Raw genomic sequence first — 15,149 nt, 5'->3', positions numbered from 1 at the left:
GCTCCATTCTGATTATATTTTTTTTTAGGTGAGGGTGTATTAATGATTATATTATAATGCAAATCAAAACTGGAAAGATACAAATCAGTTTCTACTTTTTGCATTTACTGTTCAGCTTCAGCTGATGTTTTACAAGATGAGGTGAGTGAAGCTAACAGCTCGCTGCAGCTGGAAGAGGGTGGTCCTGCCTTGCTCCTTCTGTCCCAGTGTGTTGCTCCTTACTGTCAGCCAAATTGTTCCTGCTTCCCCTTCACTGGATCTGGTGCTCACTGCAGTTCTCTATGATCCAGTACAAGTCCTTTTCCAGCTAACTTGTTGAGTATCTAATCTTGCACAGAAAATCAGCTGTACTAACGAACTAGATTGGTGAGCCCTGCTACCTGGTGTGAAGTGTTTCACAGATCACCAGTGCCGCCTGACACCATCCAAAAGCATTCCTTGTAGTCAAATGACTTGGCAGCTCTTCATGGTCTTCAGAAACCAGGATTGAGCATTGTTTACTTCAAGGATTTGTCTCAATTTTCTCCACTGGCAGTCTGCCATCAACTCAACCATGTAAGGGTGAAAACACTGACCCAGTCTATTTTCAAACAGGAGCATCAGATACTAAAAATAATTGCACTGAAGGTCTGAACTAGACTTGCAATACAGCAGATGTAAGGTACCTACTAAATGAAGAGAAAGAGAGCGAACCATTATTGCTCTCATTTCTTTGCTGGCTAAATGGTCTCCTTCAAATACATTGCCAAATGTATTTAAACACCGTACCGTTGGAGGAAAATAATTTTTTTCGGTATTTTTCCATATATCATTCAGCACAGTGTGTTTTGTTTTGTTTTGTTTTGAGAAGGAGATATGAGCTTAAAGTAAAGTAAGTGCTACTTGTGTGCTACATATCCCTCAAGGCCTGGTCAACATGGCTGTGTATCATATATTGCTGGGCTTAGCATAACTTCAATTTTACCTCTGCAGTTCACCTTAAGAAGTTCATTCTATTTCCAGTGTTGACAAAACAAGTATTTTCAAATTATTCTTCCAAATACTTTACTGTAAGCAAAGATGTTTAGTGGAATTTTGGCAACATGAAGTTTTTTAAATGATGCAAAAGAAACAATATAGGCATCTGGCATCAGGAGAGACTTGATAACAGCAGCAATGATTAATTCTAAATGTTACAGAGAAGCACTTCCTAAATGGCTGTATACTCTTTTCAAATATTAAACAGCTTCTAAATGTTACATCTGTTTTACCTGTTCAAGTACATAAATATGAAATTATTTCTCTGAAAGTAAAACAAGGAATAGAGAATATGAAGATTATTGCAATTCTCTAGCATTATTTAGAAAACATTTCAGGAGAATGCATAGTTGCTGATACTTTTAAGTGTCACCGTATTAATACAAACATACCCACTCCGCTGCTGCCAGTTCCTTCATTTTCACCGTGAAAGCCACTGCAAACCTAGTTAAACAGACAAAAATAGTTGGGATCACCTGCTAAAAGTGTTTAAACATAAACCTGGAAAAGTACTTCAGAAAAAACATTTCTAAAAACAAAGCAGAGGCTTATAAAAATGATTATGGATGGAAAGACAGAAAGCAGGTTTTCTATTTGTTTTGCCAGAAAATACTGGTTAAACAAACAGTATCTCTTTGGGCTTTACAGCTGGAGGCTCTTGGGGAGTTAAAGCGAGGACTTCTTACCAATTAATGGGAACATCTCCCAGTTTATCTTGATTAATATGTACTGCTGCAGTAGGGAGTGAGCATTTGCTGTTTCTAGATCACTGCAAGCTGCAACAGCCCTCCTCACAACCAGAAAGGTGGGTAAGAAAGGGCCTCAAGCCCAGTTAGTTTCATACCATTGTTGTTTGACAATACACAGTCCCACTGTTTGCAACTCATTGCAACAGAGTTTAATTCAGACAAGCAGATGGATTTTTTCTAAACCTTTCCCCAATGTTCTGTGTTTATTTCTAAGTAGCAAAAGCTTTCAATGAGTAACAAACATCTGAGAGACCAAAACATTATTCTTCAGGAAAAATATCAGAATTAAGTACATGAAAAAAAAGAAGAAAGATGACCCAGTGACTAGGCTTCAACTCTGGAACGTCACAGACCTGGGATGCTCAGCTCCATAGCTCTGAATGTTAGGCACGTGCAGTGGAGATGAAATCAGCAATGCTGAGTTGAGACACCTGATATTCCTTTATAATAAATGGTGAAGGTGCCCAGAAATGAGATTTACCACAGCCATCGTTTCAGGCAGAGACCGTTACACTAGCCAGACTTAATACTGACAGAAGCGCATTTTGATTGTTGTCTGGTTCAGACTTTTCTTTGTTAGGAGAAGGGAGTTTTAATGCAAGAACTGTAGAATAGCATACGAACACCATCTGCTCCTCCTCTGTGAAGTATATAAATCATAATGCCAAAGTAAGCAAACAAAAGTGTATTTGAATAATGTAATGGTTAGGATTTTCATCTGGGAGGTAGAAGAGAACTAACTCTATTCCCAAGTCTCTTCCCGCTTTTTCCCTTAAGGCTGTTTATAATGGCTCATCAGGACTTGTACTTCCACATAACAGGAAAGTTACGTCAGAGACCATTTAAAAGCAGCATTGATATAAACAGTTCTCATTTTTGGGTGTCCCATCACAAGAGGGACTTCAGCCACAGAAGTCTGATTTCTAAACATACTAGATAAACAAGTTATTCTTACTGGGCACTTGGTGTAATACCAAGAAGTCACATGAGATATTTTTATGGAGTCAGAGTTAATAAAGAATCCCTTTTCAGAAGAGGTCTTAAAAACATGCTGGGCTTTAATGTAGCTTTTAAGTTGTGATGAAATATAAGCACATGCTTTGACTTTCTTAAATGGAACGTTCGTGTTAACTGGAACCACAAACGGGATCATTCTTAAGTCCATCAGTCCTTTGGCACAGAAATGTTTGAACATCTCCCTCATATGGGACATAATGTGTCTGCTCAGCAAAATTCCCTTTTTAAAATTGCTTTTAGAGATACTGAATGTAAAACAGAGGTTATCACATTACACATATGATTTGGTGGGGGTTTTTAATAGAATTAATGTAATCTTTCTGCCCTGAGCCAACCCTATGACATCGCAATGGTTAGAGATGAAGCACATTGCTAAGTCACAACCAGAACAGTGGTTTTCCACTAGAGACGTTATGTTATAATTTGAGGAGATGAAATCACAATCATTCATTAGAAGTCACATAAATGCTGAATTACAACTCCTACTTGAAACCTTATTCCCACACATTTGTTTTGTAGTATCTGCTTTATGGTACTACAATGAATTTCACATACACAACTTGACAGGTTTAAGGTTATTAAAGCCTTTGCAAATGCTTGTTTTGTCAAGTTGCACATGCTCCCTTTCCAGTTTTTGCAATTATACTTCCAATACATCACATTAACAAGCAGAAAAAAACAGTTGCTCCTAAGTCTACAAAATACTGTTTAATAGAAAAAAATACCCTAGAGGAGTACAACCACCATTTAGAGGTATTTGATTAAAAATGAAACACTCATTATAAAGACAGACAGTGTTCAATACTTTGTTTTATGGAATGTGGTGGTATATTGTACTGGACTAGTAATCTACAATTCATGATACTTTCTGCCTAGAACCCTGAAATCAATAAAGGAAAAAAAAATAATCAATGTTTCTTTTAATAACTATGCAATGAATAATACTAGTGATAATACTGGAGAAAAAAATCCATTCAGAATAACTTCTAGAAAACTGAATTGCTTTTTCTGTAGCAGAGAAAATATTATGAACTGCAAAAGGGTGCAGCAATATATTTTGAAATATCATAGGAAATCCAAGCTACTAAACTATATTTCAAGTTACTAACTTAATTATCATTAAAAACCCATTCAATAAAGCTGGTTTTGCATAACCAATACTAGCTATATTTGTGACAGATCATATTTTAAATATAAAACTGGATCAAATGGGCAGTCAGATTCTGGGTTTTATATACTTTGCATTTTGCACAGTGCTGAAATTTAGCTAACATATTGGATACCTTTCCTCCCTTTCTTCAGAGCTGTTTAAAAAGTAACTTCTGATTATTTGATAACAAAAGTAAACAAGTATATAAATTTTGTTTTGAATGCGTCCTGAAGTTGCTTTTCAACTACAAATCACACTAAGATGTAAGAACATGCCCTAATGATTTTTCAATGAGTGTGATTAAGTGCTGTCTTTAAAATCTGTTTACCTACCACATTTTATAGGGCACTATAGACAGAACAGCCTATCTATGCCAGTGTTGTTAGCTAATGATAGCTAGAACATGCAGTGGTATTAGCAAAGATAAAACTACAAGATACAAGCCTGCTGCAGATTCTGTATGCGTTTCCTCATTGCTAACATCAGCCAAACTCCATACAGCCATATCTGAACCACTGCAGTTATCTGCCTAAGCTAGAACGCTGTGATGGATGAGCAGAGATAGTATCCTCAGCAAGCTCTGTTCAGCAAGGTATTTAAGCTCTCCTAGAGTAAGTATGCAAACAGTAGCACTGGATTTGATAAGATGTTCCAGATGCTTAATCTTTATTTATGGAGAGCTCGGTTCTGGAGCGATGACTCTTCAGAGTACTCAAATCACCAGCTCAGGCACAGTATAGCTCCATGAGGCTGACTGACCTGCTGTAGCAACTCACTGCCACCAAAAAACCCTCTTTCTCCTATCCTTCCACAAGCTGACTTTTCTTACTGAAGGCGTAGAAAATTAACTTGGGGAAGGAAAAAAAAAAAAAAAAGCAGGCTAATTTTACACCATTTAGTGAGTTAAACCTGCTCAGCAAGCAGTCCGATGGTGGCACTGGATGGATGGATCACAGCTACAAACAAGAGAAAGGAGAGGGAGGGGAAGAGAGGTAGCAGTGGAGCCATCCCTGCTGTCAGTGAGCTATTACGCTATCTTGGTAAGCTTTAAGCTATTGATTAAAATTAATTTCACCCATTGGAAGCTTTACACACATAAAATGCTTTCGTTTCCAATAAGAAAAGGGCTTACTGGCCCACCACGGATGTGATCAAATGCTGCTGAAGACAACAGACCTTTGGATCAAGCAGAAGGAAACTTCTCTTCTGGGGATGTTAAAACAATGAGAAAAGCTGCAAAACCCTTTTTGATTTTCAGTCATTTTCTCCAATTTCTGATCAGTTCTTGAACTACATTTGATGGTTACATTGACATGTCACTAGAGCTTTTCCAGACTTTAAAACAACCTGAAAATACTCTCTTGTTAATTCACTTCAAACGCTGAGCAAATTCACTGAAAGATTTTTTTTCTCTGCTTTTCAGCAGCCTCTGCTTCTTTGTTCATGTATCTAGAGAAAGGATCACATTAGCAGGAAGCAAAGAACAAAAGCTCTTTATACTTGAGTCTTCTGGTTTTCAGTCAAGCACTCTGTCCACAAGCTAAATGTGAGGCCTCTGACAACAGGTTTGATTCTTTGATGCAACCGGACAATGTTTGATTCTTTGATGCAACTGGACAAATGGCAGTTACTTTTAGTTGTTGCCTCACTTAAGTCCAACTGCTGGGCACCTTGGTCTGTATGTGCAGATAGCACTTAATGCATAAAATGTGTCAGTTCCAATACAGAATATTTTATATGTTTGAATGTATGTTACATAAACTAGAATTCACTAAGAAACAGATGTTTAAAAAAAACAACAAACCACAACAACTTGGAGCAAAATCTAGCACTTCCAGCACACAGCCTTGGCAAATGGGGTCCAACCTTGTTTACGCTAATATTACCACAGTAAGATTTAATGAGAATATTCAAACCTTCACCACTAACAAAGATTTGCTATTTAAATAATCATATCTCCACCACTAACTCACCATTAACCACCTCTACTACTAAAGAGTCCCTATTTAAATACCAAATACCAGTTATTTCATGGACAGGATAGTTCTGTACAAATGAGAACTGTATGGATATTGTTGGAGATACTTAGATGTGCGTTTCTTTACCTAAACCTCTGCAGACATAAACAGTCTAAAAGAATTTTGATAAGAAATTAAAACTCGATTGCATAAAACTGTATCCATTACAAACACATCAGCTAAACCACAGTCAAGTTGCTACAGTCCACAGTTTTACCAGCCATCAAAGGCTGTCTTTAGAATGTCTACCCGTAAAGTAGATCATTCTACAAAGCAACATCCTGCCATATCCCAGGTTAAGTATTCTTGCTATTATTCTTCTCATTACTTTTACCTGCCTTAGTATTTTATATCCTCATCACATGCATAGTTCTATTACTCAAGAAAAGAGTTATGATTCAGTAGACAAAGCACAGGATTAGTTAGCAAAAGCACAGATTTCATTAGCTTTTCCTGGGGTTTGAGTCTTTCTGAAACTTCACAGCCCAAGAGACCAAGTTTCAGCACAACCTCTGCCAACTATTCCACGGACAAGTACAATGAAATGATTGTAACAAAGGAAATGTAAAATTAATAGACACAGACTATATTTTATGAAGAAACTGTCCTACTTCCATCACTGAATCATAAAATAACATGTAAAGATCATAGGGATTTCAAGTAGCCTATCCTTTGTCTACTGGCCTACACATTTCCCAGTTATTCCAAGCACTTATGAACAGTTTGTAAAAGATCTGCCATTACAAAAAATGAAATGATAAAATATAATATATAAATGAAAAATAGATCTTTCACACATGCTTTTACCTGGCTTCTCCTAGCACTGCTCCCATTACCCGATGTTTCTCTTCACATTTGATATCTTCATTTACATCGGTCCCACCAAAGATGATCCCAAAAGGAATTCTGCTACCTGCAAAGCAATGACTACGATGAGAAGCTGACCAACATGTAAAGGTAATGACTAGAAGGCGACATTAAGAGTGAAAAAGTATATCAATAACGCTGTACCACAGATGTAAGCAAAAGCCTTTGAAACAGAAACCTGGAAAAACTTTAATTTTTATGGTTTTGGCACTGAAAAAACTCATGCAACAACTATGCACTTTAACAGCGTGTCAGTGCTGTGTAGCTATGAGCTTTTCTTTGCCTTTTCATGCTTAGTAAAAAAAAAAAAAATCAATTATTTTCTACATTTGGCAGCCAACCAAACAGCATATATATTTTAAATGTTACTCAAATTTTAATCAGATTGCAAAATTTGGTCCCAGGTATCTAGCCTCAGTCACTCATTCACTGTCCCCTCAAACATTCCAATACAGTGGTTTGGGTAACCATCCTGCAGTGCTGGTTACTGAAATTATTTACTTATTTTAAATACTGACTTCTGAAGCCGATTTTACTGCTACAAAAAAATGTAGATGGAGCCACACCACTGAAAATGGTCACCGCATTATATAAGGCAGTATATGTGAGCCTGCAACCAAAAGATGGATCCATGTTTATAATTGGCTGTTCCAAGACCTTCTGTGATCACCCAAGTTATGCAAGTTGTTTTAGGATGCCTTACAGTGCTCAGAACAGTAAGAGTACAGGAAGGCACACTGGATGTCTGACCTTATCAACATTCAAATTTTAGAGTACCAACAAAATCATATATATCCTAGTCATGCCTGCACTCTGGTAAAAGCCTAGTTTTGATACCTCAGAATAAACTTGCTTAAGGGTAAAGGTACCAAAACAAGGTAGCGTAGCATTTCTATGCTAACAGTAGCTAGTCTGACATGGACAGGGCCAAAGACTACTTAGATAAAAATACAGAAACCAATATCAGTATAGCAGTGCAAGTTTCCTTTCTTATAGTATTTATTTTATTTGAGTCAGGTTATTTTAAGTAACTAACAAGTTACCAGTAATATTTTCCCCTTAAAATAATCGAGAGAGCAGACAATAATGTTTACTGTTAATTGTTTCAGCACTAAAACCAATTAAGTGGTCAGTTTTACTCCACATTAAGCCAAGAAATAACAGCCTCATGGTGACTTAATTACTACGTGCAGAATATAGTTTTAACTTCCAAATGGGACTGCAGTTTTGAAAAGAAACAAGTCTCCAGTAAGACAGTCTACAAAACCTGTCATTAAGGTGACCAATTTTGGGGATTTTGCAGATTTCTGTTAGCTGTAACAGACGAAACCAAAGTTTCCTTCTGACTGTGAACAAGAATAAGCAGTTAGACTGTGTTGTCACTACATGCGATGTACCAAGAAAGGCAGAAAATACGCTTTGTTTTTTCCCTTTTGCTACAGATGGAAGGGGCGAGGGACCAAGGACTCACCTCAGCACTGGACCAATGAGCAGGGCACTAGAGGTTTCTGTGTTGATGGAGGCTCTTGCCTTTGAGAGATAATATAACTGACCTTGAATGTTCATGGCAGTGAAAACCACTGATGACATTTTCTATAGCTACCCACTGTGTCTCAGGGAGTGGAGGGAAAATGCTAGGCTAAATTCAGTGTACTCTCATAATTAAAATTCATTATTAAAAACAAGCACATAAGTAAATCTTAAAGCAAATGGGAAACAAAATAAATATGTTGATAAAGATACAAAATGTACTATATGTTTCACATTTATACTTTAAAATTAAATGAACTGTAAGATGAGGCTTTATTGACATTGCTAATTTCCTTACTACTAAATGAAAGAACAATAAAAAGAATGAAAGACTAATTGCCATTCTGGTTGTTTAAAGACCTTCATTGGCATGTTTAGATATTATACACTAGTAATTGTAGGTGAAGTGAATTAATGTGCACTATCAAAGTACCGCAGCACTAATTTTCAAGAGACTTTCTGTAATACCATATAAAATATATATTGCCTTTCTAACAAATAAAAAAGTAAATAATAATTTATGTCATCTATAGCATGTGTTGCTCATACACCCCCAATCATGTATACAAAGTTTCCAGGATGAGGCCCAAAAGACTGGTAGTACGGTACTAATGGTCATATGACTGCAATCACTTTTAGGTAATTTCTTTTAGGTATTTCTTAATATAGGGTATGGAAAGATGAAATGTTACAAGAACCAGGAATGTCCTTTGAATCACTTTTTTCCTCCAAGAAGTCTACAATAACTTTTACACTTTGACTAGGAACACCCCAGCAATACTACCTACTGCCTTGCTTTTCACAGATTTCTGTTTTATTTTTCTTTCAGTTATTGCAGACGCTTTTTGGAGCAGTGTGACTCTGATTTATTTAACTTACTGAGCTTTTGTAAATCATTCAAGTATCAGGCTTTGCAGGTCACTTGGGATTTTGAAAAGCTAATAGCAACAGCATTCAGACAATGCTATGTTAGTCAAAACTGCAATAACGTTTTAACCAGATATTTAAAATCCAATCTTATATTTTGTTCCTTAGCAAAAAAATAAAAGAGAGTTCTCAGGCCTTCCATAACCCTTTTTGAAAACAATTCTAGGTCCTGTCACAAAAACTTTCGCCCCTATATTCCAACAAGAGAAGCCTTAATACATATGTTAGCAGAGATCATCTTACAAAATTATTTATTTGTACTCTGAAATCAGAGCTCCATTATAACAAAAGATGCACAAGCATGCCAGACATGAACAATTCAGGCTTTCTGAAAACCCACCAGCACAAACGGCACGGGGACTTCTGAAGTCTGACAACTAGCACAACAGAACTTACACTGAGAACCGATGACAGTATCAAATTATGTGCCTTTGTTCAAATGAGTAATTCATACAATACAAAGGTGATCTCAAAAATGGATACTTGCTTGCAATTTCAGTAGGTGACCGTGGTTGTAATTCTGAAAGCTCGTACTTCCAGTGTGTCATTAATGGCAGGCTAAAATTTTGTTCTACACGGCTAGATACAATAGAAAATTGTATTATTTGTTTGGTAACACTCTGTCCCCTGCATTTTAGCTGGCATGAACATCATCTCAGTTATATCATGTCCAAAAAACTCTGACTCATTTTTGAGCACAAAAAAATCAAATTAGCCTCTCTGCTTTCTTCTATTTGACCTCATCTGTACTTAGCCAAGCCATTGTCCTCCGAAAGAACACATTTGCTGAAAGTACCTTAATGTTAATATAATGCTCTTATCTTAATTTAAAGTACTAAATTATGAAATGCACTATGTGCTTTAAAAGTACATTTATTTAGTTGTCTCCTCTCTGGATCAGATCTCCCACAGAGAAAGATTTTCAGCATTTCAGAACATTTGTTGAAGTGGATAAACAGAACAAGTACATTACAGGTGGGTTTATACATTTATAGTAATTTATAACTGTTTGTATTTATTCTCTTTTGGTATCTTTTTAAGAGCTATTTTTATTGCAAAATAGAAAGAGGATTACCTTGCAGAAGTCTGCCTCCTTTATAAAGATGAATGGCCAAGGCGGCATCAAACTTCTCTGTGGAGGTCAGATTTGCTATTTCAGTTGGACTTTCATACATGAAGGCGTCTTTAAGAACACAGATGTGACCTGCAGCATGTAGATGACTCCTCCATTATTGGAACAAACAGAGAAAGAATAAAAAAATATATTATTAATGTTGTAGGCGTGCCAGAACTTTAAATGACCTTAATCAAAATGTTTTTCCTTAATAATTTTTGCTCTGACATTTGCCTTTATACTAATTTTTTTTTCAAGGAACCATGGAGCTATTTACAAGGGTTTTTTTTCCTGGAAAATATTTGTTACCTTCACCGTTGTGAAGCCAATACACTTCCAAGCAACATAATCTGCATCCATTTTAAGGCCCAAGCCTACAAAGTATCAACATCAACAGCTGGAAATCAGCAGAAGTGCAGCATGATCAGGATCCTTCCTGATCGGGCTTCAGTTAACAGGCTGAAAAGACTCCTTTTGAACCGAGTGTTAGACCTTGGTCTTAGAGGTTCTCAGATTCTTGTTCTCAGGCCACCACATGAAGAAAGCACCAATATGTGCAGCTAGTCAGTGCTATTAAAAATACAGAACGTGCAAAAAAATGAATACATAAGTAAAACTGGAGAGTTGCAATTGTATTCCCTTTCTGTTTGATTGTGGGTTTGATTGCTAATCTTAGATTACCCATTTGTAAAACAGGCACAGGATGATTAATTATAAGAAAAAAACTACACAAAAGTAATTACACAAATACTTTTACAGTCTTCTTTAAAAACTCAATCGCTAAAAAGAAAACAACAACCATCCCTATTCTAGTGTCACCTTACCCCTTCATCTTTAGAGGTTCCTCATACTGAAGCACAGATGCAAAGATTGCTGAAGTCAAGAAATGATTGATTACAGGGAGCTTTACTTTAGGCATTTCAGTGAGCTTTTAGTCTTTTCTTCTATACTCTAGGCTCGTAACTCCCACCACTAAAACCAGAATCAGTTATCAGTGTTTCCAATGACATCAGCCAAAAAACATAGAGGAGAAAATCTGAATTTTGACAGAAACTAGCACACTGTGTCTGCTGACATGTAGTGTTTACATTTTCAGTATTATGAAAAGACCACATGAATGTTTTCTGCTTATTACATACTGTTCCCGTTGATCTATTTCTCACAGTGTATTAATTGTTCTGGCATTAAAATCCTGCTAACTTAATAGCTTCTTGGATAATGTTGGTTCTTTCATTTCATGATCATTTCATATCCTCCCAAGGAATGTAATTTTCTGTCCTGCAGAAGTTAGTCATTACTGCAAAAATTGGTGCTAAAATGTTATAAAATGTCTTGAGGCCTTGGAAGGAACATATTAGTACTATCAGAAAGCTCCATTGGCGCTACATATGGTGCTGTATTTCTTCCTTATTCTAAAAAGAAACTCATTTAACTTTTAACTTCCCTGTTTGAAAAAGACCAATAAATTACAGTAAGTACTAATAAATAATATAATACAGCCAGATTGTAAGCTCCTTGTTTACACTGCTGAGCAATTATTTACATCAGTTGTCCCATGAACTTGTTCTGAGTACCTGCTCGCCTTCAGAAAGAGGCTCTCAATTTATATCTAAATAATGATGCCCAAATCTCACAGCTGTGGAAAGAAAAATCTCTTGGGCAAATAGTCGCGATGCTCATGTGTGCATTCCATAATTTCACAGGTGCTCATTAAATAGTCTAGAAGAATTTTTCCCCATCAGTATTCCAATTACCATAAATCACTATCATGTACAAGCAGTATGTTTGCATATTACAATTATTTTGAAAATAACTCTCTCAGGACATCAGGAATCAAAGAAACTCAGCTAGGATCTAACATATCTTTTTTAGAAAAAATAGTAGGAACAAGTATTTTTAATTTCCTCCACAGTTTTGACAGCTCCCAGACAGATGATTCTGCAGTAAATAAAAAGGGACTCATTCAAGTATTCCAAGGGTCAGAAACTGTGGATTACCTCTATTACTTCAATATTTTTTTTGACATATGACGACTCAGGAGCATGTAAATTTAATATGTTACTAATATTTAATAATTAAAAATATTATAATTTGCATTTAGCTTAAGAAGGAAAAATTATCAAATTATTTCCAGAATAATTCTAATTGCCAGACATAGAGGCGCCTTAAGCCGATAAACGTACAATTGAATTCAATATGATTAGTCACAGGCTTCAGATTATTTGTATATATGGAAATATATGTGCATAAAAGCAATTGGGTAGTATTTAAGTACTGAAATTTACAATGATATTTTCATATTTTCCAAATGACTTTTGGTCTTTACAATGAAAAAAAAGCAGACCAAGATTTCCACACATATGCTGTTATCAAGGAATATGATAATAGGGTGCTACAAAGCTATTGCAGGAGATTTTTCTTGAAGTCACAGATGTCCCTGAATCAAGGCAAGACAGAAGAGATACATTAACCAGATCTTTTCTCCTGGCAACTGGGTATTCACATTATTTTACCATTTCATAAACAAATACTTTCTGAATGAAAAATAAAAATGAACACATATCCTGGTCTCTGTGAATCTGAGAAAACACTGAAAATGCTAAGTCTCAGGACTACATTTTCTCTTTATCGCAGTTTTGCATGTAGCAGATAAATTCCCAAGTGTCTTAACAACCAGTGATTATTGCTTGGATCCAGGATTTGCCTTGCCCTGCCACATCTTTCCCTTCTGCTGAAACTCTGGAAACAGAAAGCCAAGGCCATTACTTGGGGAGAACAATATTTCTAAAATGGAGTTTGGCTGTCAGATTCCAGATTGTGGGTGTTTTCCTAGTAACCAAACAGGGATAACTTCAGTCATTCAGAAGGTTTGAAAGATCATTTCTTAGAGTACATTATATTAGTCACTGCTTACACCGAGTTATTTATACATATCTGACTACTGGACAAAATATTTCCCAACCCCACTGTTTTTTTGTTGTATTTTTTTACACTCTTCGAAAATCATGAGGTGTGTAAGTGAAACTTGTCAATCTATACTGTATGCAGAGAGATATTGCTAAAAGGTACAACCCTTTTCTAACATGTTTTCACTTTATTAAAGATTTCTGTAGGAAAACATTTTTTCTCTAACACAACTGTGAAATACCAGGTGATGTTTTACAATGTTTCATTTTTTTATTTCCTACATTATTGATCACTACTTCTCACTCATCCTGGCTAGCAGTCTTCCTTCCTTCAACCTGAATCCACAGTTCACGGGTCTTCACAAACAGTTCCATAGTTCCAAACGCAGCATGGCTAAAGCTAAGACACAAGAGAGTTAAAGGTGTTCTTAGCTCTAAAGTATGACAGTTTTGAAATTATCTTTATCTTATGTGACGTCTTCCTCTCGAAAACATTTATGTTGTAATTTTCAACGGATACCACAATGGAATTAATTGCAGACAAAGAATGTTTGATTTCCAAAATGTTCCTGGTACTTAAAACTGGCACTTAAACACTGGCACTTAAAACAGCACAAAAAAAGGCTGCATCCAAAAATACTCTCCCTTTCCTTAGACTGTCTAGTCTGTAAAGCAGCTATGCATCAACTACTGTTAAATCTATACAGCACAATTCTAAACTTACTGAGTGAGCAGTCACTTCCACTGCCTTTTCTGAAGCTTGGCCAGAGCTGAATACTTGTAATTCCCACTGAAGCTGAATTACAAGAGCTGAAACCCTGCTTGATCTTCTCTGTTTTTTCATAAATTATCTTAATTTTCTTCATACTTATTAAAGTACTCTTGATTTTATTTCTCTAACTTATCCTTTAAACACCACAGACAAATTGTGTGGGCATGAATGAATAAAATCCACTGTGAATAAGAACAGAAATTAGCAACGAGTGAAAATGGGGAGAGAATCCTTCTGTCTCTATGTTCTGAAGTCACTAAGTATCCTTTGGAAGGACAAAGTAACTGTGCAAAGTTTAACCCTGCCTTCTAAATAGGTCTAGCCGTGCAAAACACTTTGAGATGCAGCATACACCAAGTGCAGGCCATGTAAATGACGGCATCCCAGCTCCAAAGGTAGAAGATGAACACGTGCCTGGCAGCTGCCCTGCTCTGGGAACGGCCAGGCAAAGAGCAGCAGAACTTACCAGCACCTGTGCAAACTGATGTAGGCAGGTAAAAGATCTCTTATGATCTATCACGAAGAGAAGAGGATCCCCTGCTGTATGAGTGCTCTTCTGTGTGATTTTAATGGAGGCAGATAGGGTAAGACTAAATCAAAGAAAAGCTAGGGCTCAGAATTACTCCAATAAATGACTAAGCTGAAATATAATTGTAAAGAGGAATGATAACCATTACTGAATTCGTGGGTTTAATTCTCTTGCAGTTGATTACCTGGAGATTTACAGAGTGGCTATCTATCTCAACTGTCCCATTTCAAATGAGAACGAAACAATCTCTCCCCCTCCAAAAAAATTTACATACTGACATAATACTTCATCTAAATCTTTCTAATTAACCAATTAATTCAAGATTTCTATTCCTCCTTACCACCAAGCAATAAAAGATGAGCAGAACATTTCAAGGGGCAGAGAAGGTTCATATATTTTCTTTCCTAACACCCTCTTTGATCTCATTTCTAAGGCTGAAGAATGGCAGCCTAGCCAAAGGCTTTTGCTTAGTGTTTTATTCTCTACTCATTCCTCATATTTTTTAAGGTGATTAAAGATTATGCACACCAATATGAATAAAGCCCACAGCACA

The 15,149-nt window shown here is 36.3% G+C and overlaps 1 protein-coding gene across 3 annotated transcripts in view; it reads right to left on the bottom strand.

Moving 5' to 3' along the window:
- Positions 1 to 15,149, bottom strand: part of GLT1D1 (glycosyltransferase 1 domain containing 1) — a 61,753-nt gene that overhangs the window by 39,884 nt on the left and 6,720 nt on the right. For all 3 annotated transcript variants that reach the window (XM_080405830.1, XM_080405832.1, XM_080405831.1), the window contains 3 exons: positions 10,351 to 10,499; positions 6,759 to 6,864; positions 1,410 to 1,461 (listed from right to left, as the gene is read on the bottom strand). In XM_080405830.1, the coding sequence (XP_080261956.1) occupies positions 1,410 to 1,461; positions 6,759 to 6,864; positions 10,351 to 10,499 (307 nt within the window). The remainder of the gene's footprint in view (positions 1 to 1,409; positions 1,462 to 6,758; positions 6,865 to 10,350; positions 10,500 to 15,149) is intronic.

This window comes from Falco punctatus (assembly GCF_963210335.1).
Source record: "Falco punctatus genome assembly, chromosome: 1".
Lineage (NCBI taxonomy): Eukaryota > Metazoa > Chordata > Aves > Falconiformes > Falconidae > Falco > Falco punctatus.
Note: the sequence above shows the minus strand (reverse complement) of the source record. Positions and strands in the feature narration are given on the sequence as shown.